Raw genomic sequence first — 18,453 nt, 5'->3', positions numbered from 1 at the left:
TCTGTATGTATGTGTAGTACTGTATCCTTTGTTTATGTGTTTCTGTATGTATGTGTAGTACTGTATCCTTTGTTTCTGAGTTTCTGTATGTATGTGTAGTACTGTATCCTTTGTTTATGTGTTTCTGTATGTATGTGTTGTACTGTATCCTTTGTTTCTGTATGTATGTGTAGTACTGTATCCTTTGTTTCTGTATGTATGTGTAGTACTGTATCCTTTGTTTCTGTGTTTCTGTATGTATGTGTAGTACTGTATCCTTTTAGCCGTGTGTGTGTGTGTTTTGTTATCTCTCTATTCAACTGGGGAGAGAGAATGTGTTTGTCTGTCTCTCTGTATCCTGTCTGTCTCTCTGTCACCTGTCTGTCTCTCTGTCACCTGTCTGTCTCTCTGTCACCTGTCTGTCTCTCTGTATCCTGTCTGTCACCTGTCTGTCTCTGTGCATCCTGTCTGTCTGCGCCACCTGTCTGTCTCTCTGTCACCTGTCTGTCTCTCTGTCACTTGTCTGTCTGTCTGTCTCTCTGTATCCTGTCTGTCTCTCTGTCACCTGTCTGTCTCTCTGTCACCTGTCTGTCTCTCTGTATCCTGTCTGCCATCTGTCTGTCTCTCTGTCACCTGTCTGTCTCTCTGTATCCTGTATGTCATCTGTCTGTCTCTCTGTCAACTGTCTGTCTCTTTGTATCCTGTCTGTCTCTTTGTCACCTGTCTGTCTCTCTGTATCCTGTCTGTCTCTCTGTATCCTGTCTGTCTCTCTGTATCCTGTCTGTCTGTCTGTCTCTCTGTATCCTGTCTGTCTCTCTGTATCCTGTCTGTCTCTCTGTCACCTCCTGTCTGTCTCTCTGTATCCTGTCTGTCTCTCTGTCACCTGTCTGTCTCTCTGTCACCTGTCTGTCTCTCTGTCACCTGTCTGTCTCTCTGTCACCTGTCTGTCTCTCTGTATCCTGTCTGTCACCTGTCTGTCTCTGTGCATCCTGTCTGTCTGCGCCACCTGTCTGTCTCTCTGTCACCTGTCTGTCTCTCTGTCACTTGTCTGTCTGTCTGTCTCTCTGTCACCTGTCTGTCTCTCTGTCACCTGTCTGTCTCTCTGTATCCTGTCTGCCATCTGTCTGTCTCTCTGTCACCTGTCTGTCTCTCTGTATCCTGTATGTCATCTGTCTGTCTCTCTGTCAACTGTCTGTCTCTTTGTATCCTGTCTGTCTCTTTGTCACCTGTCTGTCTCTCTGTATCCTGTCTGTCTCTCTGTATCCTGTCTGTCTCTCTGTATCCTGTCTGTCTGTCTGTCTCTCTGTATCCTGTCTGTCTCTCTGTATCCTGTCTGTCTCTCTGTCACCTCCTGTCTGTCTCTCTGTATCCTCTCTGTCACCTGTCTGTCTCTCTGTCACCTGTCTGTCTCTCTGTCACCTGTCTGTCTCTCTGCATCCTGTCTGTCTCTCTGTCACCTGTCTGTCTCTCTGTATCCTGTCTGTCTCTCTGTCACCTGTCTGTCTCTCTGTATCCTGTCTGTCTCTCTGTATCCTGTCTGTCTCTCTGTCACCTGTCTGTGTATTCTCGTATACCACAGGAAGTCCAAGGGTTCCTCTCTGTGTTGTCTGTTGTAAGTACAGTAATGTCAGCAGGACTGTTTCTGTAATATTTCCGTTTTTCTAAACGTCCTACTCTCAGAGTGAGCATGTTGCCCCGTCGTGCTCGTCTCCTTGTAACTTTCCCCAAATTCACAGGTTCTCCTGAAATTCTGGGAATCTTCCCAACCAGGATTTCTGGAAAACCTGGGAAATTTTGCAACCCTGTTCTCCTCCTTATTAACACAACAGTAACATAAAGACAACCAATTAGAGAAACTCTACCATGCAAACCAACCAATTAGAGAAGCTCTACCATGCCCATCAACCAATTAGATAAACTCTACCATGCCCATCAACCAATTAGAGAAACTCTACCATGCCCATCAACCAATCAGAGAAGCTCTACCATGCAAAACCAACCAATTAGAGAAACTCTACCATGCCCATCAACCAATCAGAGGAGCTCTACCATGCCCATCAACCAATCAGAGGAGCTCTACCATGCCCATCAACCAATCAGAGAAGCTCTACCATGCCCATCAACCAATCAGAGAAGCTCTACCATGCCCATCAACCAATCAGAGAAGCTCTACCATGCAAAACCAACCAATCAGAGAAGCTCTACCATGCCCATCAACCAATCAGAGAAGCTCTACCATGCCCATCAACCAATCAGAGAAGCTCTACCATGCAAAACAAACCAATCAGAGAAGCTTTACCATGCCCATTTTCTTCAATGAGCATCCTGCCATATAAATGTAACCTGTCTTGTACAGGTGCACCCCTTCTCCAAGGGAAAGAGAACATTCAAACGGTAGCACCTCCTCTATTGAAGAGCAGCAGAGGTTAGTCGTGGTCACACTAAGGTGCAGTATATTTTGGGGGGCCAGGTTGGTTGTAGATACCTGGGTTTAGACTAAGGTTGTCACAATACCCGTATTGTGGAAAGGAAACAAAAACATGAAGCAGAATTAATTTCTGGAAGAAAACAGTCCTAATTTTGGAAACACCCAGATTCTCATTTGTTTCTTTTAAAAGCTACTGTATAGCACACAATGGGCCTGGTCCGCTTTGCATTACCCAGGTGCCCCGGTGCCACTGTGCCGGGCACCAAGCCATGCAAAACAAACTCGCTCAATATTTTACAAAAGTAGGTTTTATAATGGCCTATAGAGTGGAATCTGCTTCTAGAAAATTTGGAATATTAGTATCGCAATACTGGTATCAAGACAGCATTAGTTTGGACTCTTCATCTCATATCGCTAACACGCTAACACGCTAACTTAGCAAATAATTAACATTGGAGTCTGTTGCCTAATGCAGTCTTTCCCATGCATTTGATTTATTCCAGAACTAGGAGCTGATTCAACTTGTCAACTAATCCTCAAGCCTCCCTGACTACTTGAATCAGTTTTGCAAGTTCAGGGCTAAAATTAAATAGTGGAGGGGGGGTTTGTAATTTCTGGGGGTCCCCGAGGGAGAGATTTGGATCGTCTGTGGGGTCCCCGAGGAGAGATTTGAATCGTCTGGGGGTCCCCGAGGAGAGATTTGGATCGTCTGGGGGCCCCCGAGGAGAGATTTGAATCATCTGGGGGTCCCCGAGGAGAGATTTGAACCGTCTGGGGGTCCTCTAGGAGAAATTTGAATCGTCTGGGGGTCCCCGAGGGAGAGATTTGAATCGTCTGGGGGTCCCCGAGGAGAGATTTGAATCGTCTGGGGGTCCCCTAGGAGAGATTTGAATCGTCTGGGGGTCCCCTAGGGAGAGATTTGAATCGTCTGGGGGTCCCCGAGGAGAGATTTGAACCGTCTGGGGGTCCCCGAGGAGAGATTTGAACCGTCTGGGGGTCCCCTAGGGAGAGATTTGAATCGTCTGGGGGTCCCCGAGGAGAGATTTGAACCGTCTGGGGGTCCCCGAGGAGAGATTTGAATCGTCTGGGGGTCCCCTAGGAGAGATTTGAATCGTCTGGGGGTCCCCTAGGGAGAGATTTGAACCGTCTGGGGGTCCCCGAGGAGAGATTTGAATCGTCTGGGGGTCCCCGAGGAGAGATTTGAATCGTCTGGGGGTCCCCTAGGAGAGGTTTGAATCGTCTGGGGGTCCCCTAGGGAGAGATTTGAATCGTCTGGGGGTCCCCTAGGGAGAGATTTGAATCGTCTGGGGGTCCCCTAGGAGAGATTTGAATCGTCTGGGGGTCCCCTAGGAGAGGTTTGAATCGTCTGGGGGTCCCCTAGGGAGAGATTTGAATCGTCTGGGGGTCCCCTAGGGAGAGATTTGGATCGTCTGGGGGTCCCCGAGGAGAGGTTTGGATCGTCTGGGGGTCCCCGAGGAGAGGTTTGAATCGTCTGGGGGTCCCCTAGGGAGAGATTTGGATCGTCTGGGGGTCCCCTAGGGAGAGATTTGGATCGTCTGGGGGTCCCCGAGGAGAGATTTGGATCGTCTGGGGGTCCCCGAGGAGAGGTTTGAATCGTCTGGGGGTCCCCGAGGAGAGGTTTGAATCGTCTGGGGGTCCCCTAGGAGAGATTTGGATCGTCTGGGGGTCCCCTAGGGAGAGATTTGAATCGTCTGGGGGTCCCCGAGGAGAGATTTGGGATCCCCAGACTAATGTATACCATCAATGTGAATCATGACAGCAATTCTTTTTGTGGGGGGGGGGGCAGAAATGGACTTCCAACCTCACTGTAATTCTAGACAAATTAACGCAACGTACGCTAACTAAACTAGCGACTCAAAACCCTGAATTCATTTATTATCAGTTCAATCCAACAACTTGTGAGTATTACACTTTATGAGTTTTGATGATATTGATTTACACCATGCGTATGGATATCATTGCTTTTTCAATATCCCCCCTGTATTGTGAATGACTAGTACACATCTTACTGAGCTAAACATACGCAATACGAGGGAGAGAAATATACCTCTTGTTGTTAAAAAGACAATAGAGTTGATGTATTGATTAAGGTTTGACTTATTTATGATGATTGATGAAGTCTCTGCCAGAGACGACTCGTTCTGATCCTACCGTCTCTCTCTCTCTCCTCCCTCTTCCAGTAATACTTTCAGAGTCAAGAGGTCCCCAAAGAGATCGCCCATGTCTGATCTATCATCACAAGTCAGTCAGTCTTCTCTCTCTCACACACACACACACACACACACACACACACACACACACACACACACACACACACACACACACACACACAGACACAGACACAGACACTACCTCACCTCCTCACCTCCTCACCTCCTCACCCCTTCACCTCCTCACCTCCTCACCTCCTCACCTCCTCACCTCCTCACCTCCTCACCTCTTCACCTCTTCACCTCCTCACCTCCACACCTCCTCCTTCCTCACCTCCTCACCTCCTCACCTCCTCACCTCCTCACCTCTTCACCTCTTCACCTCCTCACCTCCACACCTCCTCCTTCCTCACCTCCTCACCTCCTCCTTCCTCACCTCTTCATCTCCTCACCTCCTCACCTCTTCACCTCCTCACCTCTTCACCTCCTCACCTCCTCACCTCCTCACCTCTTCACCTCCACACCTCTTCACCTCCACACCTCTTCACCTCCTCACCTCTTCACCTCCACACCTCTTCACCTCCACACCTCTTCACCTCCACACCTCTTCACCTCCTCACCTCTTCACCTCCACACCTCTTCACCTCCACACCTCTTCACCTCCTCACCTCTTCACCTCCACACCTCTTCACCTCCTCACCTCTTCACCTCCACACCTCTTCACCTCCACACCTCTTCACCTCCACACCTCTTCACCTCCACACCTCTTCACCTCCACACCTCCACACCTCTTCACCTCCACACCTCCTCACCTCCTCACCTCCTCACCTCTTCACCTCTTCACCTCTTCACCTCCTCACCTCTTCACCTCCACACCTCCTCACCCCTTCACCTCCTCACCCCTTCACCTCCTCACCTCTTCATCTCCTCACCTCCTCACCTCCTCACCTCCTCACCTCTTCACCCCTTCACCTCCTCACCTCCACACCTCCTCCTTCCTCACCTCCTCACCTCCTCCTTCCTCACCTCCTCACCTCTTCATCTCCTCACCTCCTCCTTCTTCACCTCCTCACCTCATCACCTCTTCACCTCTTCACCTTCTTCTTCACCTCCTCACCTCCTCACCTCTTCACCTCCTCACCTCCTCCTTCTTCACCTCCTCACCTCTTCACCTCCTCCTTCCTCACCTCTTCACCTCCTCACCTCTTCACCTCCTCACCTCCTCCTTCCTCACCTCCTCACCTCCTCACCTCCTCCTTCCTCACCTCCTCACCTCTTCACCGCCTCACCTCCTCCGCTCCAGGAGCCCTCCCCAGTAGATGAAGCCCAGCCTCCTATCCCCCCGCTACAGGACGACCACGCTACAGACGAGGAGAAGCTGGCTTCTTCCTCCAATCAAAAAGAGAAGCTGGTCTCCTCAGCCAACCACAAGTGGGCATCCATGGAGGCAGAGAGGACCTCTGACCCCCATGAGGACTTCCCCCAACCCTCTGACCTCACAGCCTTTGTCAACGAGAAGAGTCAAGGTAAGTGAGTGTGTGTGTGTCCTTCAATATATATACTCTCCGAATCAAGGCTGCCATTGATCAAATGGAGCCAGAAAGGGAGAGAGTTAAAAATCAAATGTAATTCAATAGTTATTGGACAATTACATGTCAAAAGTTAATGTCTGCATGCTGTTAGCAGCATCGCTATTGATTTCTATTTGACGTTGAGCAGCTAGCTATCCTGCCACCCTACCCACCCTACCCAGTACTCTGCTAAACCCTGACCCCAGAACAGCAGAGGAGAGGAGAGCCACCCTACCCACCCTACCCAGGTCTCTGCTAAACCCTGACCCCAGAACAGGAGAGGAGAGCCACCCTAACCACCCTACCCACAATGCCCAGTACTCTGCTAAACCCTGACCCCAGAACAGGAGAGGAGAGGAGAGCCACCCTACCCACCCTACCCACCCTACCCAGGTCTCTGCTAAACCCTGACCCCAGAACAGATGCCTGTCTGGGTTTAAAGTGTGTCATACAGTTATGCAGTACATGAAGAAACAGACATGAACAGTCCAGTCCAGTCCAGTCTAACCTGGTCCAGTCCTGTCTAACCTAGTCTAGCCAAGCCCAGTTAAGTCCAGCCCAGTCTAACCAAGCCCAGCCAAGCCCAGTCCAGTCTAACCAAGTCCAGCCAAGCCCAGCCCATTCTAGTCAAGTCCAGTCCAGTCTAACCGAGTCCAGCCTAGTCCAGTCCAGTCTAACCAAGCCCAGCCTAGTCCAGTCCAGTCTAACCAAGCCCAGCCTAGCCCAGCCTAGTCCAGTCTAACCAAGCCCAGCCTAGTCCAGTCCAGTCTAACCAAGCCCAGCCTTGTCCAGTCCAGTCTAACCAAGCCCAGCCTAGTCCAGTCCAGTCTAACCAAGACCAGCCTAGTCCAGTCCAGTCTAACCAAGCCCAACCTAGTCCAGTCCAGTCTAACCAAGCCCAGCCTAGTCCAGTCCAGTCTAACCAAGCCCAGCCAAGCCCAGCCTAGTCCAGTCCAGTCTAACCAAGCCCAGCCTAGTCCAGTTCAGTCTAACCAAGCCCAGCCTAGCCCAGCCTAGTCCAGTCCAGTCTAACCAAGTCCAGCCTAGTCCAGTCCAGTCTAACCAAGTCCAGCCTAGCCCAGCCTAGTCCAGTCCAGTCTAACCAAGTCCAGCCTAGCCCAGCCTAGTCCAGTCCAGTCTAACCAAGTCCAGCCTAGCCCAGCCTAGTCCAGTCCAGCATTTTCTGGCCTTAACTGTCTCTGTTCTTCCTCTTCTCTCTTCTCTCTTCTCTCTAACTTGGTCTCTCTTTCTGTCTCTCTAACTCTGTCTCTTTCTGTCTCTCTTTCGGTCTCTCTTTCTGTCTCTCTTTCTGTCTCTAACTCTGTATTTTCTGTTGTCTCCCTCAGTGTCAGACTACGAGATTGAGTACATGGAGAAGACTGTCTCTTCTTCACCGGTGAGTATCTATCCACAGGCTGATAGGAAGGTTCCTCTTCACCGGGGGAATATCTATCCACAGCCTGATAGGAAGGTTCCTCTTCACCGGGGGAATATCTATCCACAGCCTGATAGGAAGGTTCCACTTCACCGGGGGAATATCTATCCACAGCCTGATAGGAAGGTTCCTCTTCACCGGGGGAATATCTATCCACAGCCTGATAGGAAGGTTCCTCTTCACCGGGGGAATATCTATCCACAGCCTGATAGGAAGGTTCCTCTTCACCGGGGGAATATCTATCCACAGCCTGATAGGAAGGTTCCACTTCACCGGGGAAATATCTATCCACGCCTGATAGGAAGGTTCCTCTTCACCGGGGGAATATCTATCCACAGCCTGATAGGTTCCTCTTCACCGGGGGAATATCTATCCACAGCCTGATAGGAAGGTTCCTCTTCACTGGGGGAATATCTATCCACAGCCTGATAGGAAGGTTCCTCTTCACCGGGGGAATATCTATCCACAGCCTGATAGGAAGGTTCCACTTCACCGGGGGAATATCTATCCACAGCCTGATAGGAAGGTTCCTCTTCACCGGGGGAATATCTATCCACAGCCTGATAGGAAGGTTCCTCTTCACCGGGGGAATATCTATCCACAGCCTGATAGGAAGGTTCCTCTTCACCGGGGGAATATCTATCCACAGTCTGATAGGAAGGTTCCTCTTCACCGGGGGAATATCTATCCACAGCCTGATAGGAAGGTTCCTCTTCACCGGGGGAATATTTATCCACAGCCTGATAGGTTCCTCTTCACCGGGGGAATATCTATCCACAGCCTGATAGGAAGGTTTCTCTTCACCGGGGGAATATCTATCCACAGCCTGATAAGAAGGTTCCTCTTCACCGGGGGAATATCTATCCACAGCCTGATAGGAAGGTCTGTGCTGTCAGTCAGATAGGAAGGGGAAGGGATATAGAAGTGAAACTAGCTCATATTCTGAAGTGATCTATGAAGATTCGATACTGGTTACTTACAGTATGTCTATATGTTTACCTGACATAACAATTGAGACGGACTGGCCTTGAGGCGGACTGTCCTTGAGGCGGACTGTCCTTGAGGCGGACTGTCCTTGAGGCGGACTGTCCTTGAGACGGACTGTCCTTGAGGCGGACTGTCCTTGAGGCGGACTGGCCTTGAGACGGACTGGCCTTGAGACGGACTGTCCTTGCATACTTTAGTTTTAAAATATCTGTGTGTTTGTGTTTCTGAAATATTTTACTGCTGCTGTATGCTCTCAGTTCAATGTAAGGGCTTTATTGGCATGGGAAACATACTGTATGTTAACATTGCCAATGCATCTCTCTCTCTCTCTCCCCCTCTCTCTCTCTCTCTCTCTCTCTCTCTCTCTCTCTCGCTCTCTCTCTCTCTCTCTCTCTCTCTCTCAAAATTCAATGTTGGGGCTTTATTAAAATCGGGTTTGTTTTCAAATTGTTTGTGGATCTGTGTAATCTGAGGGAAATATGTGTCTCTAATATGGTCATACATTTGGCAGGAGGTTAGGAAGTGCAGCTCAGTTTCCACCTCATTTTGTGGGCAGTGTTACACATAGCCTGTCTTCTCTTGAGAGCCAGGTCTGCCTACGGCGGCTTTTCTCAATAGCAAGGCTATGCTCACTGAGTCTGTACATAGTCAAAGATTTCCTTAAGTTTAGGTCAGTCACAGTGGCCAGGTATTTTACCACAGTGGCCAGGTATTCTGCCAGGTATTTTACCACAGTTGTCAGGTATTTTACCACAGTGGCCAGGTATTTTACCACAGTGGGCAGGTTTTTTTACCACAGTGGTTGGTATTTTACCACAGTTGTCAGGTATTTTACCACAGTGGTCAGGTATTTTACCACAGTTGTCAGGTATTTTACCACAGTGGTCAGGTATTTTACCACAGTTGTCAGGTATTTTACCACAGTTGTCAGGTATTTTACCACAATGGTCAGGTATTTTACCACAGTGGCCAGGTATTTTACCACAGTGGCCAGGTATTTTACCACAGTGGCCAGGTATTTTACCACAGTGGCCAGGTATTTTACCACAGTGGTCAGGTATTTACCACAGTGGCCAGGTATTTTACCACAGTGGTCAGGTATTCTGCCACAGTGGTCAGGTATTTTACCACAGTGGTTGGTATTTTACCACAGTGGCCAGGTATTTTACCACAGTGGCCAGGTATTTTACCACAGTAGTCAGGTATTCTGCCACAGTGGCCAGGTATTTTACCACAGTGGCCAGGTATTTTACCACAGTGGCCAGGTATTCTGCCACAGTGGCCAGGTATTTTTACCACAGTGGCCAGGTATTTTACCACAGTGGCCAGGTATTTTACCACAGTGGTCAGGTATTTTACCACAGTGGTCAGGTATTTTACCACAGTGGTCAGGTATTTTACCACAGTGGTCAGGTATTTTACCACAGTGGCCAGGTATTCTGCCACAGTGGTCAGGTATTTTACCACAGTGGTTGGTATTTTACCACAGTGGCCAGGTATTTTACCACAGTGGTCAGGTATTTTACCACAGTGGCCAGGTATTCTGCCACAGTGGTCAGGTATTTTACCACAGTGGTTGGTATTTTACCACAGTGGCCAGGTATTTTACCACAGTGGCCAGGTATTCTGCCACAGTGGCCAGGTATTTTACCACAGTGGTCAGGTATTCTGCCACTGTGTACTCTGTTAAATAGCGTTCTAGTTTGCTCTGATTTTTGTTATTTTTTTTCCAATGAGTCAAGTAAATGTATTTTTGTTTTGTTATGATTTGGTTGGGTATAATTGTATTAAATTGTCCTCTCCTGCTCTCTCCTACTCTCTCTCTCTCACTCACACAAACACACACTCTCTTTCTCACACTCTCCTACTCTCTCTCTCTCTCCTGCCCTCTCTCTCACACTCTCTGGCTCCAGCCTCTGTCTGTGAAGAAACCTTCTGCTCTCTACCTGAAGCTAGACTCTGTGACAGACAGCCTGACCAAGCCTGACCACGGATCAGAACCCAACTCTCCCTGCACAGGGTACAACACACTGGGACACACACACACACACACACACACACACACACACACACACACACACACACACACACACACACACACAACACACACACACACACACACACACACACACACACACACCACACACACACACACACACACACACACACACTCACACACACTCACACAATAAATCAACATGAGTACTGCGTTTTAAAGTAATTAGTAATTAGTTGTAAATCTCATTCAGATTTAAAAGGGTGAAAGCCGAACAACATTTCAGTTACTGTCCTCTTCTAGTCCCTATTTTAATGCTTCTACCACACAGAGATCCTGTCTGTCCTCCTCAACATCCTTCCCTCCTTCCTTCTCTCCCTCTCTCTAGGAGTTTTGAGGAGATAGAGGCCCAGATCACAGCCCAGATGAAGACCCCGGTGTTGGGCTCTCGGCCCGGTTTGGAGGGGTCTCGGCCCGGTCCGGAGGGGCCCGCTGGAGAGAAGGAGAAGACCAGGAAGAGAGAGAGCCAGTCACTCAGCCGGACACAGAGCACAGACAGGGATCATGGACTGGTGAGTCACAATATTGAACTCTCTGGTTGTCAATCAATAAGTTAGGAAAAAAATATATATAATCTATCAATACATCTGATGTAATGACTGTATGTTTCTCATCGTCTTCCATCTCCGTCTTCTCTGTGTCAGGCTCATCTCAGAATACAATGTTACGACACATTTTCTTTCCCAGTTCGCTATGCCGTGACCTCTCAACTCTGTCCGTGTTATTGTCATGTATACAGTAGAGGGCGACAGTGCCAACCCTAAATACAGTATGGCCTACAGTGTAGATGTTACCCAGGTTAAACTTTCAAAGCCTTGGCGATAAGTTATTAACTTCCATAAGGTAACTACCGTAAACTACCTACCGGCCAGCAACTCAGCCACTCCCAACCTTCTGCTGACACGCTCCTCACCCCGCTCCTCACCCCGCTCCTCACCCCGCTCCTCACCCCGCTCCTCACCCCCTTCCGCCTCCCTGCTGCCACCCCCTGTACTGTAGCTACCCACCCAGGGCCCTATGGAGGTCCCAGCCCCAGACGCACCCCACTTAACCAGGCTGTCTGAGTGCCCTGACCCCCTGGTGAACCTGGAAGCTGACCTGGCAGAGACCAACCCCACTGCCTTTGCCCTTAAACTGCAGGTGTGTTGATTAGAGTTAGAGTCCTCCCTCCCTCGCGTGCCAACCTGCTTCCCTTTGGACCCTCTCTATTGTATTATTGATTTATCATGGTTATATTATTGATTTATATTATTGATTTATATTATTGATTTATATTATTGATTTATATTATTGATTTATCATAGTTATATTATTTGATTTATCATAGTTATATTATTGATTTATCATAGTTATATTATTGATTTATATTATTGATTTATATTATTGATTTATATTATTGATTTATCATAGTTATATTATTGATTTATATTATTGATTTATCATAGTTATATTATTGATTTATATTATTGATTTATATTATTGATTTATATTATTGATTTATATTATTGATTTATCATGGTTCTATTATTGATTTATATTATTGATTTATATTATTGATTTATGGTGGTTATATTATTTATTGTGGTTATACTATTGATTTATATTATTGATTTATCATGGTTGTACTATTGGTGTTTGAGGATGAGTGTGTCCTCACTGTCTCTCTTTATTTTCACCCTGTTGTCTAGTCAGTTTCCAACGTTAGCTACTCCATTACTTTCATTCAGCTTCTACAATATGTTAGCCTGTTAAGTGTTGAGTACTGTATGTGTGTGTGACTGTTTGTTGATCAGTGAGTGTGTGTGTGACTGTTTGTTGATCAGTGAGTGTGTGTGTGTGACTGTTTGTTGATCAGTGAGAGTGGGGGGGTGTGACTGCAGGTGGGAAGTAAGTAGCCTCAACTTCTGGTTCTCTTTATGTCTCCTCCCCCTCCTCCTCCCTCCGGCCACACCCTCCCTCCCTCCTCCCGCTCCTCCTCCCTCCGGCCACACCCTCCCTCCTCCCCCTCCTCCTCCCTCCGGCCACACCCTCCCTCCCTCCTCCCCCTCCTCCTCCCTCCGGCCACACCCTCCCTCCTCCTCCCCCTCCTCCTCCCTCCGGCCACACCCTCCCTCCTCCCCCTCCTCCTCCCTCCGGCCACACCCTCCCTCCTCTCACTCCTCCTCCCTCCGGCCACACCCTCCCTCCCTCCTCCCGCTCCTCCTCCCTCCGGCCACACCCTCCCTCCTCCCCCTCCTCCTCCCTCCGGCCACACCCTCCCTCCCTCCTCCCCCTCCTCCTCCCTCCGGCCACACCCTCCCTCCTCCTCCCCCTCCTCCTCCCTCCGGCCACACCCTCCCTCCTCTCACTCCTCCTCCCTCCGGCCACACCCTCCCTCCTCTCACTCCTCCTCCCTCCGGCCACACCCTCCCTCCTCCTCCCCCTCCTCCTCCCTCCGGCCACACCCTCCCTCCTCCTCCTCCCTCCTCCTCCCCCTCCTCCTCCCTCCGGCCACACCCTCCCTCCTCCTCCCCCTCCTCCTCCCTCCGGCCACACCCTCCCTCCTCCTCCTCCCTCCTCCTCCCCCTCCTCCTCCCTCCGGCCACACCCTCCCTCCTCCCACGCCTTCCCCTCCTCCTCCCTCCGGGCCACCCCCCCCCAAACACCCCCCCCCCCCGCGTCTCAGGAGGAACTGGTTCTAGCTGCTCTGAGGATAGAGGCTCTGCAGGTAGCCAAACACCTCTCAGACAGCCCCTCCCTCTCCACTGTCACCCCCCAGGTACTGAGCTGAATCAGCCTGCACCTGTACCTGCTCACCTACGTGTGTGTGTGTGTGTGTGTGTGTGTGTGTGTGTGTGTGTGTGTGTGTGTGTGTGTGTGTGTGTGTGTGTGTGTGTGTGTGTGTGTGTGTGTGTGAGAACCCATGGCCGTTACTCAACAATAACAACAACTGCTGCTGCCTCTCCCTGTATTTTCCCCATGTAACATCTCTAACACGGCCTCTAGCCCCTGACCTGTAACCCTTGACCCCTAACCGCTGAATTCCAATCACCAGCTTTCCTGAACCAATCAGCGGAAAAAGAGCGCTGGGCCTTTTCTCTCCTTGGCTTTGTATCAAACCCATTCATGCATGTTGCCTGTTGGCCTGATAAGGAAAAGCTTCGATAAACACTAAGGTGAATTGAGGTACCGTTTACTTCACCTGGGTCGGTAACCATCTGATAACTTCACTTTATACTCATTCCTAGGGTTGCACAATTCCGGTAACTTTCACCAAAATTCCCAGGTTTTCCAGGAATTCTGTTTGGAATAATCTGAATTTCCACCTGTATCTTTAATCCAGGACTCTTCCAACACTGATTTCCAGCTGCTTATTCTATCTTTAATCCAGGACTCTTCCAACACTGATTTCCAGCTGCTTGTTGTATCTTTAATCCAGGACTCTTCCAACACTGATTTCTGGAAAACTTGTGAATTTGGGGAAAAGTAATTTAGATTTTGCAAACCTACTCATCAATCTGTTGTCATTCCTCAATCAAATGGGAGTCATCATTATGATGAGAAACTGTTGTTTTTCTGGTAAATAACAACAACAACATTGATGAACACCACAGGGTCACACCAGATGTGCTGAATGTGAGGTCCGCTGGGTAGGTTTCCTCAAGTGTCAACACTTAACCTCATTTCAGGTTGAATGTCCGCAACAAAGGTTCATTGATGCCTGGTTTAAGGTTTGGACAAGGCGCAAGATTTCACAACTCGATTTTAGATGGTTCATCACCCTGAAAGTAATCTACGGTCCACCTCTGGTCTCTTGGACGTCCCACCCATATGGGAAGTCAGTTTCCTCTCAGCTCAGTCCAAGCTCTTCTCTGTCCTGGCACCTCAATGGTGGACACAGCTTCACCCTGAAGCTAGGACAGCAGAGTCCCTGTCCATCTTCCCCCCCCTGAAGCTAGGACAGCAGAGTCCCTGTCCATCTCCCCCTGAAGCTAGGACAGCAGAGTCCCTGTCCATCTCCCCCCTGAAGCTAGGACAGCAGAGTCCATGTCCATCTACCCCCCTGAAGCTAGGACAGCAGAGTCCCTGTCCATCTTCCCCCCTAAAGCTAGGAGAGCAGAGTCCCTGTCCATCTTCCCCCTGAAGCTAGGAGAGCAGAGTCTTCCCGAAAGGACCTGAAACCCGACCTCTTCAAAGAGTTTCTTAAAACCTCTTGCCGCGCGGGATCCCGTAACCGGGATCAACATCCAGCGAAAAAATCAGAGCGCCGTATTCAAAACCAAATCTAATGATTTCTGTTTCTCAAACATAGGACTATTTTACACCATTTTATAGATGCACTTCTCCTGAATCGAACCACGTTGTCCGATTTCAAAAAGGCTTTACAGCGAAAGCAAAACATTAGATTATGTTAGGAGAGTACACCGACAAAAACAACCACAGCCATTTTCCTAGCAACTAGCATGCATCACAAATACCCAAAACACAGCTAAATGCAGCACTAACATTTGACGATCTTCATCAGATGACACTCCTAGGACATCATGAAACACAATACATGCATATTGATATATAAAAACAGCATTTTACATCGGCGTGTGACGTTCAGAAAATATTTTCCCTCAAATACTGCCGGTGAATCAGCGCCACAATTTACAAAAATACTTGTCATAAACATTGATACAAAATTAAACTGTCATTCAAAGAATTATAGATGAACATCTCCTTTATGCAACCGCTGTGACAGATTTCAAAAAAGCTTCACGAGGAAAGCACTCTGCAATAATCTGAGTACTGCGCTCAGAAAAATACACTAGGCTATACAGATAGCCGCCATCTTGGAGTCATCTAAAATCATACATTGCATTAGAAATATTCCCTTACCTTTGATCATCTTCATCAGAAGGCACTTCCAGGAATCCCAGGTCCACAACAAATGTTGTTTTGTTCGATAAAGTCCATAATTTATGTCCAAATAACTCCTTGTTGTTCGCGCGTCCAGTAAGCTACTCCATGTGTAGAAAGCGCACGGACGATGTCCCGACGAAAAGTAAAAAAAAGTTGTATTTACATTCGTTCAAACATGTCAAACGTTGTAAAACATCAATCTTTAGGGCCTTCAGAACGTGAAGATTCAGTAATATTTCAACCGGACGGTTCCTGTGTCTTGAAAAAGGTTTTGGAACGGGAGGATCCACTCTCATGAACGTGCTCCAAGAAGTGATGTCACCCCCTGCCTCAACAACTTCCCCTCCTTGTCATTCGGTCTCTGTTCATCGTAGAAGCTTCAAACAACTTTGTAAAGACTGTCGACATCTAGTGGAAGCAGTAGGAAGTGCACAATTATTACTACGTCACTGTGTATTCAATAGGAAACGACTTGAAGAGAGCTCATGCATCCAGATATCCACTTCCTGGTAGGATTTTTCTCAGGTTTTTGCCAGCCATATGAGTTCTGTTATACTCACAGACACCATTCAAACAGTTTTAGAAACTTCAGAGTGTTTTCTATCCAAATCTACTAATAATATGCATATCCTTGCTTCTGAGTTTGAGTAGGAGGCAGTTTAATATGGGCACATATTTTTTCCGAAATTGTCAATTCTGCCCCCTATCCTTAAGGAGCTGTAAGAGGCTTTAGAAGACATCTGTCTATTCCCATGTCTCTTCCCCACTGTTCTTCCTCCTCCTCTATTCTCCCATCTCGTCTCTGTCTCATGCTGTCTGATGTTTCACCACCCTCACTTCACAGTCCCTCCTCAAGAAGCCCAGCCCTCGCAGGTGGAATCTCTTCAGTTCACCCAAAGTAAGAGGAGAAATGTCACCCCCTCCTCACTGTTCCCCTACTGCCCCGTTACCCCCTCCTCACTGTTCCCCTACTGCCCCGTTACCCCCTCCTCACTGTTCCCCTACTGCTCCGTTACCCCCTCGTAACTGTTCCCCTACTGCCCCGTTACCCCCTCGTAACTGTTCCCCTACTGCCCAGTTACCCCCTCGTAACTGTTCCCCTACTGCCCAGTTACCCCCTCCTCACTGTTCCTCTACTGCCCCGTTACCCCCTCCTCACTGTTCCCCTACTGCCCTGTTACCCCCTCCTCACTGTTCCCCTACTGCCCTGTTACCCCCTTCTCACTGTTCCCCTACTGCCCTGTTCCCCTACTGCCCTGTTACCCCCTCCTCACTGTTCCCCTACTGCCCCGTTACCCCCTCGTCACTGTTCCCCTACTGCCCTGTTACCCCCTCGTCACTGTTATCCTACTGCCCGCCCTGTTACCCCCTCGTCACTGTTTCCCTACTGCCCTGTTACCCCCTCGTCACTGTTCCCCTACTGCCCTGTTACCCCCTCGTCACTGTTCCCCTACTGCCCTGTTACCCCCTCGTCACTGTTTCCCTACTGCCCTGTTCCCCTACTGCCCTGTTACCCCCTCGTCACTGTTCCCCTACTGCCCTGTTACCCCCTCGTCACTGTTCCCCTACTGCCCTGTTACCCCCTCGTCACTGTTTCCCTACTGCCCTGTTCCCCTACTGCCCAGTTACCCCCCTCGTCACTGTTTCCCTACTGCCCTGTTCCCCTACTGCCCTGTTACCCCCTCGTCACTGTTCCCCTACTGCCCTGTTACCCCCTCGTCACTGTTCCCCTACTGCCCTGTTACCCCCTCGTCACTGTTTCCCTACTGCCCTGTTCCCCTACTTCCCTGTTACCCCCTCGTCACTGTCCCCCTACTGCCCTGTTCCCCTACTGCCCTGTTACCCCCTCGTCACTATTCCCCCACTGCCCTGTTACCCCCTCCTCACTGTTCCTCTACTGCCCTGTTACCCCCTCGTCACTGTTCCCCTACTGCCCTGTTCCCCTACTGCCCTGTTACCCCCTCGTCACTATTCCCCCACTGCCCTGTTACCCCCTCCTCACTGTTCCTCTACTGCCCTGTTACCCCCTCGTCACTGTTCCTCTACTGCCCTGTTCCCCTACTGCCGTTACCCCCTCGTCACTGTTCACCTACTGCCCTGTTCCCCTACTGCCCTGTTCCCCTACTGCCCTGATCCAGCTAGAGCCAGAACTAGATCCCATCCACTTCTATCTAAAAGGTCTGTAACATGGACTTCTTCAATCTCTCTCTCTCTCTCCATCTCCCTCTCACCCCCCTCTCTCTCTTCTTCTCTCTCTCTCTCTTTCTCCACATCCTTAAGGTCCTCCCTTCTCTCTTCTCTCTTTTCCTCAAAATCTTCTCTTCTCTTCTCTTCTGTTGTTCCCAGCCCATCCCAGTCCCCCGTCACTAATGTGTCTGGTTTGTTATTGGCTGAAGGCTTACCTGTATGTAAAGCCACCATCTGGGATAGCCTGCCTCTATTGGCTGAAGGCTTACCTGTATGTAAAGCTACCATCCGGGATAGCCTGCCTCTATTGGCTGAAGGCTTACCTGTATGTAAAGCTACCATCCGGGATAGCCTGCCTCTATTGGCTGAAGGCTTACCTGTATGTAAAGCTACCATCCGGGATAGCCTGTATCTATTGGCTGAAGGCTTACCTGTATGTAAAGCCACCATCTGGGATAGCCTGCCTCTATTGGCTGAAGGCTTACCTGTATGTAAAGCTACCATCCAGGATAGCCTGCCTCTATTGGCTGAAGGCTTACCTGTATGTAAAGCTACCATCCGGGATAGCCTGCCTCTATTGGCTGAAGGCTTACCTGTATGTAAAGCTACCATCCGGGATAGCCTGCCTCTATTGGCTGAAGGCTTACCTGTATGTAAAGTATCTTACCCTGACATACGCTTGTCTTATTTTACTGTAACCTGTTGGCTTCATGGTGAGAGGGAGGGAGGGAGAGGGAGGGAGGGAGAGGGAG

General features: G+C 49.3%; 2 protein-coding genes across 4 annotated transcripts in view; both read left to right on the top strand.

Moving 5' to 3' along the window:
- LOC115201752 (zinc transporter ZIP9) overlaps window positions 1-18,453 on the top strand; it is a 218,055-nt gene that overhangs the window by 148,831 nt on the left and 50,771 nt on the right. The gene's annotated exons all lie outside the window — the stretch shown is intronic.
- Window positions 1-18,453, top strand: part of LOC115201751 (transforming acidic coiled-coil-containing protein 2) — a 45,775-nt gene that overhangs the window by 2,876 nt on the left and 24,446 nt on the right. For 2 of the 3 annotated variants that reach the window (XM_029765633.1, XM_029765631.1), the window contains exons 4-11: window positions 4,609-4,669; window positions 5,882-6,104; window positions 7,496-7,545; window positions 10,485-10,591; window positions 10,956-11,139; window positions 11,627-11,767; window positions 13,293-13,385; window positions 16,359-16,412. In XM_029765633.1, coding sequence (XP_029621493.1) covers window positions 4,609-4,669; window positions 5,882-6,104; window positions 7,496-7,545; window positions 10,485-10,591; window positions 10,956-11,139; window positions 11,627-11,767; window positions 13,293-13,385; window positions 16,359-16,412 — 913 coding nt within the window. The remainder of the gene's footprint in view (window positions 1-4,608; window positions 4,670-5,881; window positions 6,105-7,495; window positions 7,546-10,484; window positions 10,592-10,955; window positions 11,140-11,626; window positions 11,768-13,292; window positions 13,386-16,358; window positions 16,413-18,453) is intronic. The other variant, XM_029765632.1, reaches the window with a different exon arrangement.

This window comes from Salmo trutta, chromosome 10 (assembly GCF_901001165.1).
Source record: "Salmo trutta chromosome 10, fSalTru1.1, whole genome shotgun sequence".
Taxonomy (NCBI): domain Eukaryota; kingdom Metazoa; phylum Chordata; class Actinopteri; order Salmoniformes; family Salmonidae; genus Salmo; species Salmo trutta.
The sequence above is the reverse complement of the archived record's forward strand: the minus strand, read 5'-3'. Positions and strand labels throughout refer to the sequence as shown.